Source organism: Anabas testudineus, chromosome 2, assembly GCF_900324465.2.
Source record: "Anabas testudineus chromosome 2, fAnaTes1.2, whole genome shotgun sequence".
NCBI classification, from domain to species: domain Eukaryota; kingdom Metazoa; phylum Chordata; class Actinopteri; order Anabantiformes; family Anabantidae; genus Anabas; species Anabas testudineus.
Genome location: NC_046611.1, coordinates 23,586,491 through 23,608,746, shown reverse-complemented (window position 1 = coordinate 23,608,746; position 22,256 = coordinate 23,586,491). Strand labels below are relative to the sequence as shown.

Genomic DNA, 22,256 nt, shown 5'->3' with positions numbered 1-22,256 from the left:
TCAAGTTATATGAAAATTGAAATGATCATGTATTTCCCTGTTCCAGCATACATACAGCAATTCATAAGTGGGATGAAAGTATACTACAAGTACTCCTAATAGTACACCTGTTCCTGGTCATCATGTTCAGCAATTCAAACTATGCTTTTATAAACTGTAAATGGCTGTAAAGTTAATGGCATTAGTATACTGACTTAATAAAGTATACTTGGGAAGTAAACTTCAAGTATATTTAGGTATACTTGAAGAAATAAACCACAAGCTAATCCAAAGGTCTCCATTTGGCTTAAAAATGTTCAGAGACCACCCTGCACTGAGCAAATATCTGGCTCTTAAGTTGTTAAATGCTCCTTAATGTTCACTCTATAGTCTGTAGTACACTAATTAACCCCTGGTGTATTAATCTGATTAGTTGTAATTGGTTAGAGTAAGGGTAAGTTGGTGTCAGGTTACGCATCATAAACTTATATGATTACAGTTATTAAACTTATAATTAGTGTCAGTTTTGCATACATTTTATACATTACAATAAATAGTAATTATAATATTTTAAATAGTTTTATATTATTAAACAAATTAGATTTTGCAATTCTACATAATCAAACCACTACTTAGATGGAACTGGAAGAAGTTCTGCTTGATGTCAATTGCAGACTGAACTCATAGGGAGATCAGCTTGCTGTATGTTCTCTGGTCTAAGTTCATTGTGATGATAAGATATTACCTCTGCCTCTGAGGGGTTTTTCTGAAGTGCTCCACCATTACACTACCCGACAATCAATTTCATACTAATCAAAAATAAGGGTTACCAAAAGGTCTGACCAACAGGAGATTTCCTCCTCTGCCCATGTTGCTCTGCACAGATAATGTTAGCAGATTAATCCTGCCTCCCAGACACTGCTGCTGCTATTACTTCAGGATATGTTGGATTTTCTCCTGTAATCGGTCGCAGGCAAAGACTCCTGTGAGAAAAGTTAGGCGGATTATGATAGTGTCAGGACGACCTCGTTCGTGGGGGGAGAGAGAGAGTGAGTGAGGAGATAAGTTCAGAGAAATGGCAGTAAATTACATGGAGATTGCTTGTGATGTATGTACTTCATTTTTGTGTCGGTCAGATCTGTGAATGTTCTTTACAATACTAGCAGAGCATGAAGTATGTTGTTGCCCTAGATGGAGTGTTGTTCTGAATCTTACAAGTATTTAGAACTTGTATACAGATCTTAAGGTCACATCTAGATACACTATAACAGCAAAACACTCTGCTTAGAATAACAATTTGTGTCTGATATGTGTTTACATACACACACACACACACACAAAAAAAAAACACAATAAAAAAATCCAGGATAAATGTACAAATGTTTTTACCTTAAAAGTATCACTGCTGTACAGGTTTTAAGTTTCCACAGTGCACTTAACAGGTCCAGCATCACAGTAGTTGTAGTTGGCTCCACGCTAACACACATCTTAAACTTAGATGACAATCTTTCCCTCTTTCGCAAATAAACAAACTCAAAACATTAAACACACACATACACACACACACACAAAAATCATTCTGCACACTGAAGCTCTAACAGCCACGTGAAGTAAAACATTTTTGTGTTGAGGGTATCTACAAACCCTGTTAGGCGCATGAAACTGTCATTACCAGAAATACTATTTTCTGCACAAAATGTATGTAATCTAAATAATTTTGTAAAAATTATATGACTGAATACATGTCTAAACACAAGGGGCATGCGTTACAGTTGCTACAGTAAGTGGGGACCATCTCACAACTTACTGGTGTTGTGCTTCCATCCTTTCCAACATACCAATTGCACAAACATTAATACTAATATTTAATATTAGCAAATAAACAGAAACACATTGAGCATATCTGTCAGTTCCACTGAGAGCGTAATATACACCTTTAACAACAACAACAACAACAAACCAAAACAGAAACGAAGCCACTGGGTATGGTGTGTGGGCTGCGTCCTCTACCTCTGTCTCTACTAATTTGTTTCCTTCAGCTAATAAAAGGATAGATAATAAAGACGCAGTAAGCCACTAACAAAAATCAAGCTCAACTTCACACAAATTAATCACCTCACTCTGTTGGTTATTATCACTAAGCCACAGTAACAAATTACCTGAGAGCTTGTGTCTCCACCATCTACTGCCTCTGTTCCTGCTCTATTACTCAATCAGTAACTGTCCAGAGCTCTAATTAAATTAAACATTCATTCTGAGGCATTTAACAACAATATTGAACAAGAAAATGTTAGTGAAAAGGCGCTTAACAGCAGGTTAAGTGGCTGCCAGTGTTAATTATTTAAGGTGATCAGTGCATGTACGTTTACATTCTCAGCTTAGAAATGTCCATCTCTTTCATACTTCAGTGATGTGGTGTTGTTGACCACAGCGAAGGTTAACAAACTAACACTGATGTAACTATCGCAAACACTGATGTTCATTTCTTGTGGGCTAACTACTGATGCTAAAGCTTTATTCACTTACTTTATTCACATTTTCCACCTCTGATGACTGTAACAATGTGATTTGGAGCTATAGTTCATCACCTGCGCCTTGCTGATGTCACATTTTGTGTTTGTGTGCCCTTGTTTGTGCACAATGAGCCATCGCAAAGCGCAGCATCCAGGTACATTAGTTGTTATGTATCCGTGTATAGCCTCGTTTTATTGAGTCATCACACTGCTATGCATACTGTATACTAATTATTGTTGTTGTGCTGAGCAGCATCCTTTTTCATTCATCACTGTTTGGGATGCTTGTCACGTTTTAGGTGTAACAGTGTCATATCTACTGGGAGATCAACCCAAGGCTAAACAGGCCATAAGTGTCTGACTGATGAGGCTTTTTTATTTCTTGTTTGATATCTCCTGTTTGGTTGGGGCAAATGAACAGAGAACAGAAAGACATCTATAACGATCAATTAGAAAATTTGAGTTTTAAAATCTTAAATGCTTTGTGCTGCAGCGCTACTCTGATTGTGACCTTTACTGCTGTGGGTATTGTAGGGTGAAGCTCATCCCTGGGACTTCATGAATACGCTCATGCCCACGTCTTCTCCCTCTCCATCTCCAGTGACCTTCTCAGGCTCCACGTTGCTTGTCTTACACTATTCACCGACCCCGCTGGCTCTGTGCCAGAGGCTGTCAGCCTGTATTTTTCAGACATTGTTGACACAGATGAACGATCGCAGAAGATCACTGGCTCAGTAGCTCCCTCCTCCACTTCCTAATCCATTTGCATGATAGCATCTGTTTGTCCGGCAAGAAGGAGCTTTGTTTGGATTTCAGACATACAGAACATTGCTGTGTGTTTGCTGTACTATTAACTGGAGCTTCATCAAACAGGAAAACACAGTGAGAAAAGCCATAGTTGCAGGAATGTGTCTAGGTATACAAATTTTAGTATATGTAGTATGTCCTTGTATATAACTTTGCTACTTGCCTTCACCTCTGAATATAAATTCTGTGACAAAAGCAGTTTTTGACACCTAAATGTGCTTTCTGTCTCTCCCACAGGTGTTATCGGTGCAGATGTGTGACGTGGTCAATGAGATCGAGCTGGAGAAAGAGCACTGTGAGAATAGCACCTCTGGGAACGTCACTTCAGGTTATTCTCGAAAACATATTTTCATCTTTCTGACTGTTAGGGGTTGGAGGAGGCTATTTAGAGGAAATGGGAATCGGCAAGAGTAAATGCATAGTGAAGTAAAGTAATAGACTGTGGGAGGTTATAGATAAAGCACTATTATAGCAGAAGGAAATACAGGCCACACTTTTTCAGAGACATAGTCCAATTACCCAGATGTTACCCTCCAGCCATCTCCCACAATGATTCTTTGGCTCTCAGTAAAGGCTCCATATTGTAGTTCGAGTTGAAAGATGGTACGGTAACAACCTTAAAAGTGACATTTTAGGTTTGACCTCCTTAAAATCTTCACTGTGATGTCGTAACATGCACAAGATGCAGTTAAACTTCTGAACCGGGAGAGGATTTGTTAAACATGATCTTCACTGCCCAGAAAAGAATTTGGAGTTTTTATCTACCTCTCTGATAAACATTTACACTATTGATAGTGGACTGTAATCCCTACACAACCTTGGTACAGATGTTTTCTCTTATTGCGCCAAGTCTTTATGGGAATAAGGCTCCCTGGCACAGACTGGCAAAGACAGTCAGAGGGGATTTGCGTCATGAGTCATAACTCACAATCCAGATACCTGTAGTTATAGAGTCAGTGAGACCCGCACTTCTATGTTATCATGGAAAAGACGTCTTCTTTGTAACTCGAGAACTTGACTGAAAAATGTTTTCTCCAGTATCAAAGTAATTCAGTGATTTTGGGTTGGATGTGACTGTACATCTGTAGGTAATTTAGCCTACTGTGAATGGTGCCAAAACATATAAACTGCTGCAATGTAAATAAATATTGGCTACAGAACAAGGCTCAAGTTGTAGCCCAAGGCCAAAATTATACTTCCTAAACCATCATGGGAAGTGTAGTTTCAAAACTTGCAAAAATACATGATTATCCTCCAAATCAAAGATATAGAATAAAATACCAGTGGCCAAATGAATTAATATGAACTTTTTTGACATCAGTGTCATTTGACACGGGAAACTGAAATGTTTGGGGCACAGTTGTCTCAATTTTTCATGGAGTGGAAAAATTGAGACAAAACTCTTTTCCATGGAAGGAGTTTTAAGGCACTGTAGCGCATAGTTCACCGTTATAATTCACTGACAATGAAGAAAATCACTGATCAGATGAAATGAGTTATGTGCAGGGCTGTTAAGGACAACAGTGTGAGAACAATTGCATTATGGATATGACCTTAAAGGGGTCAGATATTAGCATAACGGTAAATAGGTTCAACCATATGAAAGTTAAATATAATGTAAATGCAGGGTGAATATGGAGCTGGTTCATTTCATCACAGGCACCAAATAAGTTTAAAACCCCACTGAAGTTCCTGGTCTCCTCGCCTACCCTCTGTATCACTCATCTTTGATCAACTTTGTCAGCGCTATCTACATTTGCTGTCTTTTTGCTAAAGAATCACCACACGAGCTGCACATACCGCATGGAGCATCAAGTGAATGTACATAAACTGCTTATGTGGTGACAGCGTTCCTCCTTATCTCTGCAATAACCCTCATTTCTCTACTTCACTATCTGCTTCCTCAACAGGAAGGTGGTTGACGCTGCTCTCAGAGTTGTCACATCTCTAATAAATGAACTAAGTGTGTGCATTTATGTGCATAACCTCTGCTCATCATTGTCTTATGGTGCATATTAAAACAGAGATTGGCCAGAAATTCCTCGTCTTCAGTGAAACAGAACAGACATAAAGATGAATATGGCTTGACAGGTTGGCCATTCTGGCATGCAGCACTAATGCAGCACTAAAAGCACATTATTTTAAAAAGATAATGTTGTTGCACAGGCTTTAAAATGTCACAGAGGAGCTGCTTGTACTCTGACATGAAATTTCTGTGCTTCTATTAGTTCCTGAATATCAGTAACTATTTATTTGAATAGATGGTGGTCTTTTTGTTATTTCACACTTTTCTGAAGCTTCATTCAAGTTTGATAAATCTGTGCAAAGTGCTGCTGACCTGCAATTTCAGACTGAAATGTGATGGCTTCAATTTCAAATATACTAAAGGGTTCACAAAAGATTTTCATTTGTAGTAGGTATGTAGAAAAAAACTGCTGTGGGATGGTACATTCAGTCTCAAACACATACACACACACACAGAAAAGAAAAGGTTAATAAAAACTGCTGTGTCTACCAGTACTGCGATATATTAAAATATATAATAATACAGCTACAAGCTAAAACCATCTTTGTACTGGAACTGTACCTAATCGTCACTGCACGCCACTTCTGTCATGGGTGTCACGTTAAGCAGATGATTTAATTTTATCCTTAGGGTTTCTGTGTGTTTGTGTGTGTGTGTGTGTGTGTCATAGTTTGAGTGATGACACGTTAATGATATTGTCTTCTCCTGGCAGGTTGCCAAGGCATGTGGGACATTGCGTGTTGGCCGTCAGCCAGGGTCGGAGAGGTGGTTATAATAACCTGCCCCAATTACTTCAGTTACTTCAGTGACAAGCACAAAGGTAAAAATCATCTTCTTATCACAACACAAGATACTGTACAAATATTTTCTCTGTGTAAGTTTGATTGATTGATTTTCTTCTATCTGCTGTCACATTTGGGAATATACACAACATATTCACATATGAAAGGAAATTCATGTTTAACTAGAATAAAAAACAAATACCTAAAAACTAAGTCTGCAATTTAGTTTTACTGTGTCAATAGAAGAATTTATTTGAGGAACAAACGTGCCAGAACAAAACCCTGTATGTTTTCTAATCATATTTTGAAGCAGCGTCTATTTTAATATTTAAAAGTCTATTTGCAAACAGTCAAGCCTTTGGGTGGATACTGAAGATGAAATGTGTTGCGTCCATGCAAATTGACACTTGAAGTCATCACCCCGATGGTTTCACCATCACCTCCTGAGGATATGAGAAAATGATTAGAAACCCTGCAGAAGGCCCAAGGCAAGCAACTCAGAGGAAAGTGGATGTTGATTCATGAGCCTCATAAAGATCATTAGAGTATTTGGTATTTACAGGACTGATCTGTAAGATTTCAGAAGTTTCAGCATGTCCATAATGTTCCATAATGTTTCAAAGAGCGAGAGGAATGGGTCGTCCCAGCACCTGACAGACAAAACTGTAGAAAAATATTAAGAACAACACTGTTGACCCTGTGAACTGTCAGACATCCTTCAGATAAACACTGGCAGTGGCTCCAGGTGTCCAGGATCAAAGTTATCCAGGTTACTGTAAACAGTATGTAGAGATTACATGAACCAAATGAAAGATTGCTCACGTAAATCCAGTAGCAGATTACAGTGAGGGTCTGAGAAAACAGACAGGAATCCAGCTCATCCTTTAACCTTTACTTTGGAACAAGCACAGACACAGAGAGGAAGGAGGGAGACACGGTGATTTGCTAAAATGCAACAAGAAAGAGAAACATTACTAAACTTTGTGTTTCGTTTGTGGACTGTTTATCAGAATGAGGCTGCCTGGGCACAGATAGGCAAAGGGCCCGCCAGCCTTCCCTCGATGCTCATTTTGATCTCCCTCTAGTTGTCTGTTTTGAGTTCGTTTTGTCTCTTTGAGTTTGTTCTGTGTCTGTTTGTAGTCATTCGTGTCTCCCTTTGGCCATTTTGTTCTCTTATTGTTGGTTAATTTCTGTTTTGGTTGTCTTGCCGCCTCTTTGTGGTCATTTTACACATCATTTTACATGTGTAGTCTTCTTTTACACATTTCTATGGTGGTCTTGCATGTCTGTGTTATTTTATATATGATATGTACACAAAGATACTTGCACACATGAATACTAAATCATTCCCCTACCCAATATATTTATTAATAGTATACATACATTAAAGAATACAACATGTAAAATTTTAGCATTTTTACGTAGAACAGCTCTTATGTATTTAAATGAAAATTTATCTTATTATCTTATTATTCCTAAAGGAAGATGAAAATGTTTAGACTGTCTGGTAGAATATAACAACTCGACCTTTATCTTCTTGTAATCTTGTATTTCTAGTCTTTTGTTATGGGTACATTCCTGTTTCCTTGTTAATTGCTCTCAACACATCAACTCCTCTGCTACCTAAATTCTTTTAGACTTTGAAAGGTGCTCTGAATATTGTGCTATTAGAACATCAGGTCCTGACTCAACAAACGTATTTCTTAAGTGTCTGACTGTCTGATATTTGTAATGCTGCATCACTTTTGATGCTGTGTAGAGACATTTGTGTATTTAGTACATTTATCGATGCCCTTCAACGACTTTTTTTACAATCAACACATTTCCATGGACCCAACCATTTTTGAAAGACATCACTGTGCAATTATAAAGACTTATGAGGTGAGTTTCTTAATGCAATGTTGTGCCTTATTCAGCAAAATCTGATTATTGGCCTTGTACCGCATTCAACTGGTTTGTGGATTTTTTTTTTTTAAGGACGCTGAATATAAGCTGTGACTGGCATTCAACTAGTGCTGAGTGCTGAGAACACTATCGCCGGGTGACTGACAACAATAATCGATCTTCCATTGTTTCTTTTACTTTTCATTTCAGTGTTAAGAAACAAGAAGGAAGTAAACAAGCAAACTGGCCAAAAAGTGACTTGAATGTACTACCAAAATCAAGCATGTTTTACGACTTCCACTCAAGGTGAACCAGGAAATTTCTGCTTATGAAGTTGTGAATACTCAGTGTCAATGGGTCATTCAGTGGGTCAACAGGAAGCCACACAAAGGAACCCTTAATGATAATATTTCATCACTTTGTCACCTCCAGCAGTTTCCCTCAGTGTCTTCTGATGTCTCCTAATGTAATATGTATTAACCAGACCATAGACCTCCATTGCTGGAGCCACACCTACACTGTTTCGTCCTCATACAAAATGTGGGGCCTCCTAAGTTTTCCGATTTCCAAATGAAATGAAGAATTGGCTTTAATCTGAAAAGAGGACTTTATACCACTGAGCAATGGCCAAATATGTTTTCTCTTCAGCTAAAGTAAGATGCTTCTGGTGACATGCTCCGTGGATGGCTTGTTACTAGAAGTGCAACAGAAGTCTGTGAAGCTTGACGCTCTAAGGGCACCTCACAGCACTCCTCATGAAGCTCTCACAAGTTCTTGAATCAGCTTTGCCAATAGACCATTTTTGAGATACTGGATATTCAAGTTTCATGAGTTGTAAGCCACAGTCAATGAAATTTAAAGAAATAAAGACATGGAACGTTTCACTTTATGTGTAATGAATGTAGAAAAGTGTTTTCCCCCTTTCCCTTGAATTAAATTAGAAAGAATTTAGATTGGACCTTTTCATAATCACATTTTTTAGGATGCACTATCGCACCAACAATTAAAAGATGCATCACGAAACTGCCTACTCAATGAAAACTGAATCCCTGACGCTCCAGGATCCTTGAATGAAACAGTCAAAAAACAGATGAATTCATTATTGAACAAAAAACTGGGATGATACACAAATTTGTTTTCTCATGTGTGACTGCTCCATGCTGAGGGAATATTTTTTTATTTTCTCTTTCCAGTGGATTCCAGTGTGTTATATCTGTTTTTTTGATATACACTATGAGACCTGTTATTCCTCTAGCGACCTCCAGACCTCTCACGTCCCCCCTCATTAGACACATGGCTGTGCACATCTATTGTCCAATTTCAGAGTCTGAACATACATTTGACCTTAAGGCTGCTACTGAAACAAGACTCATCACTTTTTTTTTCTTCTCTTGCTTTTCAGGAAACACCACAAGTTATATATTTATAGGCTCTGTGTCATTTTTGATACCACTATTATGATATTTTTATATTTAGTGAGACTTAGTAGTAATAGTCAATCACATTTTCAAAGAGACGTCACTGTGTGGATGGTTCTTGGCGCACAACTCTCCTATAGATACCTTTTTAGTCCTTTCTCACAGAGAAACATTTTCAAATATGCTCCAATGGATTCATTCCTTCTTTTCAACACCTCTTGGCTTTTTTTACCTACTCCTCTGGTGCTCCTGTCTGTGTGACCCAGTGAACAAGAGCTCACTTGTGCTTCAATTGAGAGATGCACTAATATCCAACTTCTGATAGCCCTACAGGATAGAGAAAGGTGAAGCCTTTACTGTTACAATAGCTCTAATGAAATTCACTGTGAAACATAATCTGTAGATACAGAACAATTGAAGTGAAGAACTTGAATAACGCTAGTCCAAATTGACTGAGCAGGTTTTCATTGATAAAAGGTGACAATCACACTGTTTTAGTTTCTGACTCCATTGTCCATTTGATTACAAACTCCAGTGTTGTTCTGCAACATGGTTGCATCATTTGTAAAGTTTTACTTCAGCTCCCTTCCATGTATTTTTGTCTGTTTATATCCAAAAACCTCAAATTCGTACTCCATTGGTTGAACTCTAGTAACTTTTCGCACGTTGTGGGTGTGAAAAAGCTAATCCATCACCTCCTAAACTGCTAGCAAAACTCTAAATATGCTTCTTCAATGTGTGAAAAAATCCCATCTGTTGATGATGATGCACTAATACAGGCATTAGCATCTCAGAGAGTCATACATCAAATTAGAGACACAGAGAAGTGTGACACTTCAGTGATGGATGATGCACTTTAAACCGCACATACAGTATATTGGTGGCAGCACGACAGAAGTTCGTTTGAAAGCTGATTGCAAAAATATAAAAATCTACTAAACCTTTGACTGTGATATGACGACAGACCAGAACAGACAATGTTGCATGAACACAATAGCTTTAAGTTTTATTACATGGGGGAGGAGCTCATTTTCACCTGCTAATTAGCATTTGAGTTTGTAGAAAACTGAGCATGATTGTCATTTACATTAGGTGTACTGTGTATGGATATTTGCACCAGCTGTAATTTGTTGAGCAGATCCGACACGTTTCAAAATGTTTCTGTTTATTGTTGGCATGTCTCAACATGATAAGTAATGGCAGCTTTAATAAGACCCCGTTCTTTATGAGGATGAGGCATATTTTCATATAATTAGGAGCCACTTGCGCACTAAAGCATCGTACTAGACACTGAAATAAATGCAGCCGTTCCTGTTATTGAAGTAATTTGTCGTGTGATTCATCTTGCCTCAAGAATGGATAACAAGATAGTGTTTTTTGCCCTGTTATTTTATTATTTATAAATTCTGATCAAATTACACTGCTAGGTGAGCATTTCCTGTGCTTGAGTTAAAATTAAGATATTTTGTTTGTCAGCAAATCACACATGCTGTATAAGCAGGAGCCAGACTATTCAAAACCTAAAATTCACAGGTAGCTACTGAAGAGTAAAAAAGGGTAGGTGTGATGTGGTCACTTCTCTTAGAGTGTGTTAAAAGCCTTGTAGTGGCACTTTGTATCAGCTGCAGTCTTTGAATGTTTCCCCCGCTGATGGCAGAACACTGAAGTTGTACAGTCTGGAGGAGATAAAAAGCACAGCTGACCTTTTCTACATCTGCAGATGATCTAATCTTGTTTAGGTATCTCACTTTCACAAAGCAGGACTGTACAACTGTAGTCGTCTGACTGTCAAAAAATAACTGAATCAAAAATAGCACCCAGGTTTGTTTTTTTTTTACATTATCAGATGATGTGTTAAGAAAGATTTTTTGGGGGGGGCAAATAAATGTACGGTAGTGAGAGATTACTGACATTTTGACAGATCTGAAATTGTCATGATAATTCTGCACAATGTAAATTGTAGAACACCTACTTGGGTTAGTACCTCTTTAGATGTACTGTGTACAGTGGCAGCACCCTACATAGCAGGGGCACTGGGATGGTGGCACATACTCTCTCTTGGCAGAACCTTGTCTTTATACCTGGCCGTCTTTATACCTGGCAGATTCTTGCCTTTGTACGTGGCTACCTATCATGGCGTATGACTGCTCAAATCATGCTGTGCTGAATAGGGTGGGAAGATGTGGGCTGCTGCATGCTTTGGTGTGAGACATGAAAATGCTGTAATTAAAGGAAATAGACCCAGTTCAGATGAGGGTCAGGAGGAGGTGACAAAAAGAAAGAACGGAGGGATGCAGACATTGTAACTCTAGTCATTGCCCCGGGGATGACTCGGTTTATTTTATCTGCCTGTCAGTGAAAGAACCTATTTTGCACCATAATTCGTGCTGTCTGCTCCATTTTTGATTTGCTTGTTTGAAGAGCTTTTGAAGAAGTTTTATTACATGTGGGGGAAGACATTTTTGACTGATCTGGCCCCATTGTTGAACATTTTTTCCCACCACGGTAATGCAGTGATAGTTGTCTGGACATGTAAGGGCACATTGCAAAGAGTAAACGCTAATAGTTAATTCAGCAGATGTAATGGTAGCAGTACGACTAAAAAAAAGAGTCTCAACATCTCATTTTGCCACAGCACAGGAAGCTGTAGATTTTATATAAAGTCAAAATGTTTCTCAGAGCTCTCCTAAACTCTGTCCTGAAAAGTGTGCAGGTGGTGCAGAAGAAACTGGACTTTAGACTTGAATGGTTCATGTACACAGCGTCAGTAAATTGAGGCAAATGTCATTTTGTAAAAACATCTTCATTAACTTTTTATTTCCATAAACACTAAAAATACTATATTTATCACATTTTTCTTTTTGCTCATCCCACATTTCTACATTCTCTTACATTTTAAAATTGATTTTGTGATAGCTTTACTTTATTATGAACATTAATAAGAAGAAATAGCTTTTACCTTGACTCATATGATCTGTGTTTTATGAAAAGACTCCAGACTTTCTCTTTTGTAACATTTTATAGCAGCGTGGATATATTAAGCAGCCCTGTAGCCACTGTACTGGATGCTTTGTTCCTCGGAGATCGGGGGTAGGCTTGCTGCCCTTGTGCCCTGCCCACAAAGATTATTACAGCCACTGCTGCTCAGGAGACCTGTTCCAGTCATGCACCCACATCCAATAACACTGGAACTAAGTGAGAAAAATTACAGCAGGGAGGGCACACACCTACTAGATCTCTTAGTGACATTTAGAAACTGCCACATGCTTTCTTGGTTTTTGTTTGCTTGCTATGACCTCAACCGTTTTGACTTTGCCTTTCTGTCTTGTCACCAAAGCTCATAGCAATTTGTTATTGTGCAACTGTTCTTAGTTAGACACAAACGTTAAATGTATCAATGCACTAAAACAGATTTGAATTTGAACAATAAGTATATGTTGTCATGTTTTCAGCATAAAGATAAATAACGCATTCAATCTTCAAACTCTGTGCCATTTTACAGCTAAAGCGGATCCCACTTTGTGTTAGACTGCTGAGCTGAGCGGACAGCAATTAATCTTTCATTGTGAGAGCTGACTATGGCTGCACCACTGTGTGATTATACACTTTGCAGCTACAATAATAGGAAACGCCTGACACACTAGTCCACACCATCCAAGTGAGGAGAAGTTAAAACAGTAACTTTCATTAGTTTTTGCTAGTTTTTCTGTATTATAATCAAAGTGAACACCGTATAATCAGGCGTTGAACTTTATCTAGAGCAGATTAAGTGTTAAGTGTGATTAAGTGTTCATATCTTATCTCTACCATGACCTACATTTTCCCCTAACTTTATTAGAATAGTGTTTAAATCCTTAACAAACCTTTATCATCAACAAATCATCATAGCAAATAATTGTAGTAGGCAATTACAGTTTCTAAAAAATGGCTGGTACCTGATGTCTCTGTTTTTTTTCTGGCAAAATATAAAAAGTGACATCTAGTGTCTCAGCCTGGCACACAGCAGGGACGTGCAGACTTCTGACTGCATGGTTTATCATCAGCTGACTATATAACTTAGTTCTCATCTTGGTTCTCTGTCCCCTTCTGAATTTGCAGATAGGACAAAATCTTGTAGAATATGTTTCAGTATGAAGGTAAATATTTGCACATAGTTGTCTATTGTGGGAAATTTATAAAATATTATATATTTAAAAATGTAACTAACTCACATTCACATGCATGCATTAACATTTATCTTAAAGCACCACTGCTCCTGCTGTAGAAGTAGCACTTACTGCGTTTTAAGGAAGACTTACTTACTTAGAGATTCAGCAATTTGCTGTCATTTGTGTGCAACCCTATTTTTGAAATGTGACTATTGTCATCACAGTAGGAATCCAGTAGTTTACTGGGTGAAAATATAACTAATCCTCCTCACCTGAATCCTCCGTGTATCGCATGTTTCAGTCAATGCTGTCATGACCAAAAGCAAAGCAGTAGCGTTCAAAGTGTTCTTTATAATCACCACAGTAATTAGAAACGGTTTATAGCTCAAGATGTAATAAGTGCTGTGTGTCCTTATTTTCAAGAGAAGGGATGGTTTTACTGTAAATTGTACAGATGTGTTCTCTCAGGTGACCACGACCTGTCCTTCTGTACAAATGGCTCGACGACAGAGCTCCACTTACACTGTTGCGTTCTTCTGTCACACACGCAAGAAGAACAGCTGCTTGATCAGGACTTCACACTGATGAAATGTTCCTATACTGCACGGAAATTCACAGATGAAACTGTTGAAATGTGGTATTATTGGGAATCATGGGCTAAATTAGGGGTTTGTCTGTGCCTGTGAAAAGAAAAGCAAGTGTCGAACTAACGGCACATGTTGACAAGATGACAACACGTGCTGAAAATAATTTATTTACAATCTAAAAAGAGTCTTTTTGTACAATTGTTGTTTGTTTGTCTCTAACACATGATGATGATGATACAGTAGTAATGTAATATAATCCCAAATCAGTTCTACCAACGCAATTCCTTGTTTACACCTTTTTATCTTATTTAAAAATATATATATATTGCAAAAATATCATGACTTGATTTACATAATTCATAAATATGACAACTGGTATCTGCCTCAAAAATGCAGGATGAATCAGAAACCAGCAGGACAGTGCACAGCATGGGGCCGAGCCACATGAAAACAAAAAAAATGACAATTTTGTAGTGGAAAAAGGCAATTAAAACTTTTACAATCATGACGTGTTTGAAAATATCAAATCTGTCAAGAATGTTTGTCAGTCTGTGAACCAGCCTTGAGTTCAGGTGAAGCCGCTTTGCTTTCAGGTGTTTTTCTGTCCTTCCTCTAGCTAATCTGTTTTTTTCAATCTGCAATGCTGCTATAAATCTGTTGGATAAAAGACAGAAAGATCTGTTGAACATTTATTACAAATGGATACTGAGTCCATGAGCCGGAAAGATCACTTCACGTGTACGTCAGTGCTCATTCAAGAGCCTCAGGAGGTTTCAGCCTACAGTATGTCTGCAGATGTCAGATATTTGGTGTCAGTACAGGATGGCGAAATTTTTGTTTGATACCACTGTTGTGACGGCAGTTTAGCATCTCAAATGTCAAAGAAAAACATTAGAAAATCTCAGGCTGGAAAACAAGCAGTGCCAGTCTTCACAGGATCCGCTCGCAGCTCCTTTACTAAAAGTAATCTTTCTCACCTTGATCATACTTCTCTGGCTTGTGGAAATCTTCTCTACCCTCCTTTAAGCACCTTTTTATGGGTGTGTTCATTTCTCAATCATATACCCACAATGCCTTCATTTGTTGGACACACACCACAGCTCACATGTAGATTGAACCACTTATCTTGTGAGCAGGATTAGGTTAAGGTCAGGTTAAGGTGCTAAGGAATGCATGAGTGTCCTCATAAATATGTAAAACATACAAACAAAACAAAACAAACTTACACAAGAAAGAAGTTGGAAGAAAATAGAAAAGAAAAGATAAGAGAGGAGTCAGGGAAACATTACAAAAAATGTGACAATCACGTGGTGTTTCTCTGCCATTAGCAGCATTTCCAGCCTCCTGCTGCACTTGCTCTCCTCCACGGTTCATTGCCTGCGGATGATAACATTTAGTTGTAATTGAATACATTTACGCGCTCGGAGCGACTTGGCTGGCGGTCACATTGCGGTTAAGGTCTCATCTGGGTTAAGCTGTGTACATGAACCTTTAATGCTCCACAAATGAATAAGGCATGCATAAATCCCATGAATAAACTAAATAACAAGACTATTTCTGGTGCCACCTGCATTTAAGTATGAAAAGTATGTCTGGGAGGGAAATAGTGGTTTATTTTTAATGTTGGTAGAACAAATGGTAACTTGTACCAACATATTTTCACATTATTTATCCGGATTTACACAACACTAATTTAGTAGAACTGCAAATGTAAAGCATGGTTACATGGTGTTAATACAGTATTTCTTTGTATTGCTTCCATACATCTCCTTGACTTGAGTGTGTTAGTCTTTATTTGCAGTCAGATGAGTGACCAGATAAGGATCAGCTTGTCAGTATCTCCAACAGCCAAGTACCTTCTGCAGCTACGGATAACACACAAGTCAATAATGATTTGGCTTAGTGGGAGAGAGTCATACCGCAGTTTGTGGAAGTTTTCCAGTTGTTTGCAGTGACCCATTAGTTCACTGACAATGTCACAGTAGGTCTTACCGCACTACATGGAGTGTTGGACCAATTTGAAACTAATTTAGTGAGTAGATAAAAGGGAAATTCACTACCTAGGTGGCTGTGACCTCTTATTTCTTCTCCATCTTCAGGTAATCTCTCCAAAACCTGCACGGCAGACGGCTGGACTGAGATGCAGCCTGTTGACATTGCCGTCAACTGCGGATATAATCTCAACGGCAGCAGCGATGATGTGAGTAAACTGATGCAGTCTGTGAGAGGCAGCACCACATAGCTGACATATAGTGAGCGAATTCAACAGTATGGTGGGAAACCAGCTTGATCGTGTGCAGGCAGTAAGAACTGAATGAGAACATGTCCTTTTCTCTGTGGGTGGATGTTGTGGAGCATATCAGGAAAACAGATGTATTGATCGGTGGGTTAAGTGTTGGACTGTGCTTGTTCTATGCCTTCATCAATTCTTCTTTGTGCTGTTGTGACTGAAACACATTGTATCTTATTTTGTTTAATCTCTACACAAACAGGAATATAACAATTATGATTATCATTTTTAGTGTGCATTACAACTGTTCAGTGTCTTCAATGGCTGACTTTTTAGAATATAATAATTATAATACAAACTTATTGTATGTAACTACCCAGGAAACACAAAGAAAAAAACATTTTCACATTCCTTTTTAGGGATTAACGCTCGCAAATCATAAACTTTTGTATCTTTCCCATCATTATTTTACCCTCATCCTGCAGCGTAAAACAGTTCACCTCAGTATATCTATTACAATGTGTGGCAGATCCAGAAAACAAGAGGAACAAGAGGTTTTGGTGATAAGCTGTCGCAGTATCTGAAGGACAGCACATAACACTGTTGAGGGATATCGCAGGTATACTGTATGACACACATTAATGAAAAAAATGCTACAGAGAAAAATGGTTTGTTAGTAAGGTGAAAATAATATAATTAGAGAATTGAATTATGCCATAGTGTCCAGCTGAAAGCTTCAGTGTGGCTGGAACAACAGCTCCCCTCACTCTCCCTGTACATCTGTGCTGATTACAATTACTTGCATACTGTAGAAACCTGGAGAGTAGTATATTTTTATTTTCTACATATTTTTATATATATTTTTTTAGATGTTCATAACAGAATTCTATAATAAAACAAAACATGTTCCTGATCCTCCAACTTCCTGCTGTTTGCAAATGCACACATCTAACAAAACAGGAGGGGGTTTTCAAAGCTTGCTAGGAGTTTTATTACTGTGACAAGTTGTAAAATCAGGAGTGAGGAAGTCCCATAGGGTGCCGTCAATCTCACGAACAGAAAATAGTGATGTATTCTGATACAAGATATTATTAAAACTGTCTGTCCAGCAGAGATAACATCACACAACCTGCCTCTGCCCCTGCTGCATTCTCACTGTCTGACAATCAGCCCCTCAGTCTTGTCTATAACTTCGCATCTCTTTATTTTCCGTGCAGACAAGCCCACCCATCCTACTTTTCCAGTCATTTTGCTCTATTCTGAGGCAATTGTCAGGCACATATCAAAAATGTTGAACTACTTCTTTAAGGTCTGCAAATCCATGAGCTTACAAGCAAAATATTCTGTTTTGAAAATGAATCTACAAGTCAACACACATTTCTTTGTCTTTGAAGCACAACACACTTGATTTGCAATGACCAGGTCACTTAGTAATACTGCCCCTGTTATCAGGCATTATGAGTCAAATTACTGTTTATTCGTGTTGCCTTCGGGGTTGTGAACAGAAGAAATACATCCAAATGTTGGCATTATTTACTTTACTCTTAATGCAGAGAGAGCTAATCTTGGCTGTGTTGACAAAGGCAGAACAGGATGAAGAGTGGGTGTGCAGGGTGGTAAAAGCTTTCTTGGTGGGCACTCTGTGAGTCACTCATTAGTATGCCACATAAGAAGTCAGGAGGGACTTGCAGCTGATGTACTCTAAAAGGAATTCGATGTTAGTCTTTCTGCATAGTTGATACCTCAATGCGCCACAGGATGCAGCGATCTAGATCTCATTTTCATCAAGCAAAAAGTGCCCTGGCAGTAACGTTGTGAAGCTACTCCTGAAGGCTCTAAATGTGCTGAAGTCAGTGCTTTCTAAAACGAAGTATGCTATTATGGTATATTAGATGACAGCTATTAGCCTGGACAGTGTCTAAAGATATAGTTGTATGGATTTCTGTTTGCTTAGGGAGAGTGAAAGTAAATCTTTACTTAAAACACTAAAGGAGGCATGAAGTTACCTTCGTCCGACAGGTTGTTTGCTGGTGTTAACTGTTGATCATATGAGTGGATTTAACTTACTGTTAGAAGATTTCACAGACGTTATTACATTTGATTAGTATTAAGGAAGAGCAGGTGCTATCTGTGATCTGTTACAGTAATATAATGTTCACTTGTGACGATTATTTTTCCTTGTTTAGCTTGTTTCTGTTTCTTTTGGAGCCCAGGAAAATGCTGCTGCTATTTCATTGTAAGAAAGGGGGGAATGGTACAGATGTTTGATCTGTAATAATTAAATTTCAAGTCGGCATCTGCTTAGTAGTTGGTCTGGGTATTGAAATGTAATTACATATTCTTCATCTGGAGATGGAATTAGGGTTGTTGTCATGTGTTTCTTTGTTGCATTAAGAATAACCTACATCTATGGTTAATGTGGTTCATCATGACAGAAACAGCAGTCAACCTCTTTCTATTTTTCTGGGCAGCTAACGTGGTGTTGAGCAGCTTGTGATCATTTGGTTTGGCTGTAGTTCCTCTCTCCAGTTATGATTCGATTTGCAAGAAAAACTTAAAATTACATTCAAGTTCACTGCAACTACTGTAGGTTTTTTTTTTAAATACTTCTCATTTGAACCTCTGGAAAAGCTCAAGTACAGTAATGACTTGTGTTTTATTTGGATTTTCCTATTTATAGTCTAAATATTCAGAACTTTAAAATTGGTGTTAGACAAATCTGCAACATTGATGAACTGACATTTCTTTTTCAGCAGGGAAGGTTTTTCTGGCAAGTGAAGATTGGCTACACCGTTGGCCACAGTGTTTCCCTCATCTCTCTTACCACAGCCATCGTGATCCTCTGCATCTTCAGGTACATGGGCATACAGTAAGACACCCCCCCCCCCCGAGAACATTACCTGTGAAATAATTGTCCTTGTTACATCAGATCTCTTCTGTGATCATTCTATCTCCTTCAATTTATTGTAAAGATAATGTGATGAGCCAGGTACTTTCTATCTTCCAACCATCTATTCTCTAATGTCTAAACATTAACTTGTGCTGAGGGCCACAGTGTAGAAGGACATGTCCCCCTTTTCTCTTATATTGCAGGAAATTGCTTTTGTGGTATCATTTGTCATGTGTCACCTTTAGTTCATCTCTGCCTTAGCCACGACACGGTGTACCGATTTAGTCACTGAAGGAGGTTGTTACCAATTTTGCATGTGTGTAACTTAAAAATGTAGAGATATTCTTGTTTCTTCCCAGTTAAACATATGTCATTTATATTTGGAGCATCAGTTCTGGCAAAAGGTCTCAATCTAAAATGCTGAGAGATATTTTAACTCTATCAAAAGTGTATATGTCCACTGTCCAGACACAATAATCCAGAAGTGAGAACATTTGATTTCTGTAAGTGTAGCGCATTCGAAATTACATATATACATATATTACACATATTCACTATAGCATCAACATAGTGATGGAAATTAAATCCAGCATTTGCCCCCAAACAAACCACTATACAATTATCTGTAATGTATTAAATCATTTTCATTCAGCAGAGTTTTCATTTCTATCAGTATGAGCTCCACCAGACTATGATTTCTTCCAGGCTCAAAAACTGATCAAATGTCCTAAACTGCGGAGAATTTACATTGCAACAGTAGCTGAAGGAAACAAGAGTTTGATTAAACAACAAAAGCAGTTTGTGCGGACTGTGATAGAATATTAACAGGCTCTCCTTTAGAAAAGGTTGATGAAACTTTGATGAATCCTGAGGGGACTTTCAGTCACTGGACATGTGTTGCATCACAACTAAATATTTGCCCACCCTGGGAACAAGCACCATAGATATAAACAGACAATCTGTGTTAATAGGATCCTTGATATAATCACCTGGCTCTCTCCCTCTGCTCATTTCATCTTTTTAACTATGGTGATGTAAAGACGTGCTCAAAAAGTGATGTTTGTGTCTGATTAGCCATTTTGAAATACACCTCTTTTGTCTGACGCAGCATGTGGGGGAGCATTAAAAAGCATTCCCCAGTGCTCTAATGTGATCCACCCATGAGGTGAAAAATGAACCTAAGAGATAATAATGAGTTAATTCAGTCTGTGGTTTGTTGTCTTTTCAAACTATTAACTTGACATTGGGTGAGAAGCACAAGGACACTCCTTATCCAAATAAATGTGCCTTTGTCTTTATGTGTGTGTCTCTGTGTGTCTTAGGAAGCTCCACTGCACGAGGAACTACATCCACATGCATCTGTTTGTGTCATTTATCCTGAAGGCTATTGCTGTGTTCGTCAAGGATGTTGTCCTTTACGAGGTCGGGGAGGTGGACAACTGCTCCTCAGCCTCGGTGAGTTAAACACTGCCTTTTGCTGTAATCTGGGATTTTCACGTGTCCTTGAACGTTAAAGAAGTCAAAGTCTTTAAGAAGCTCAGCAGGTGAACATGAACAATTAGAAGTGACGCAGAGCTGGCTAATTATCCCTGTAAAACTGCACAACATGTCCTCGGCTCAAATGGGGATGGAAAGATGGATTTCTGTAGTGATGATGTTTGACAGGAGATAAGGAGAGAGCTTAAGTAATTCTGACCACTTCTGTTATTAGATGGACAAAATTGAGTTAAGGCATAGATAAGTATGAGAGGATGATATTTTTATAACATGATGACCAACACAACAGTCTGACAGTTCTCAGTATCCTCCAACAGAGGCCAGAATTGACGTTAAATAATTGAGTCAAATGTGTTATTATAGTGGATACAGTAGGGCTATGAATTGAATTACAGCATGATAGCGATTGAGTTTAATTGGCCTGTAGCATTAGCAGTCAATCTTTTTTATTGTTTGTAGCTATTGTTTATTAGAGCGAAGCCAATGCTGCATGTAATGTATATCATAGTCTTATAACAGCTGTATGTACAGTATGCTGTTCATCACATGACTGAGTCTGTACAGCATTGTGGATAAAGACGAGTTTCACTGGTGCTTGAGTTGCAGCAGAGATGTAACGAGGCAGTTCAGTACGGAGGAGAGCCTTTATCAAGCTGTCACCGCTTCTAATATTATAAGGAAAAATTTAAAAAACTTAGTGAAGTAAGGCCTATTTATAGTTTCCTAATTTGTTTTGTAATTTACTGTCCCTGTGTGGGAATATTAGATTAGATGCTGCTGCTGAACTTAGTGTGCTACAGCTGATCTGCCTGCAAATCCAGGCATAATAAATACACAGAGCCACACAAAGCAACACAGCAGAGCTGCACACATACGTTTACTGTAAAGTAAAGTATTTTACTTATCATTATAGTTGTGATGGTAATATTATATATCAGTCTCTTGACTTCCTTTACTTCTGTCATCATCCATATAGCCAACACTGCTTGCCTTTAAAACATAGTAATTAAATAGTTTAAAGTTACAACTGAGATATTTACACTTTGACGTTTTTTAAATAGTTGTGCTTTGGTTACAGCACATGTGCAGTTACATTAATAACTTAGCCGTTAGGAAAATAGGTATATGTTACACTTCAAGAATAGAGGAATAAACTGTCTGGGTATTTTCAACTTAGATAAGTTCAGAAGTACTTTTTGTTTTATATAGTTGGTTATTAGATGGTTGCTCCTCAGAGATCTGAGTTACTCACTACAGAAACGAGGGATTAGTTGTGTGAATATTGTCCTCTTAAGACACTAGAACAAATAATCATCCTTAGAGGTTTCCAGTTTGATGGTAACTGTTCACTGCTAAACCACAAAGTAAATGTAGTAAACATAGCACCTAAAATTCACCTACTGACATAAAACAAATACCATTAATTAATTTCATGGCTCAAGGCTGACCTTAAGCTTTACAAGCAATTTATGTTCTTAAAGTAAACTACAGCCTT

At 38.1% G+C, this 22,256-nt stretch overlaps 1 protein-coding gene across 1 annotated transcript in view; it reads left to right on the top strand.

The window, feature by feature from the left end:
* Positions 1 to 22,256, top strand: part of vipr1b (vasoactive intestinal peptide receptor 1b) — a 37,782-nt gene that overhangs the window by 5,506 nt on the left and 10,020 nt on the right. Inside the window, exons 2-6 of the mRNA XM_026361234.1 lie at positions 3,537 to 3,627; positions 6,038 to 6,145; positions 16,244 to 16,344; positions 19,128 to 19,228; positions 20,587 to 20,719. Coding sequence (XP_026217019.1) covers positions 3,537 to 3,627; positions 6,038 to 6,145; positions 16,244 to 16,344; positions 19,128 to 19,228; positions 20,587 to 20,719 — 534 coding nt within the window. The remainder of the gene's footprint in view (positions 1 to 3,536; positions 3,628 to 6,037; positions 6,146 to 16,243; positions 16,345 to 19,127; positions 19,229 to 20,586; positions 20,720 to 22,256) is intronic.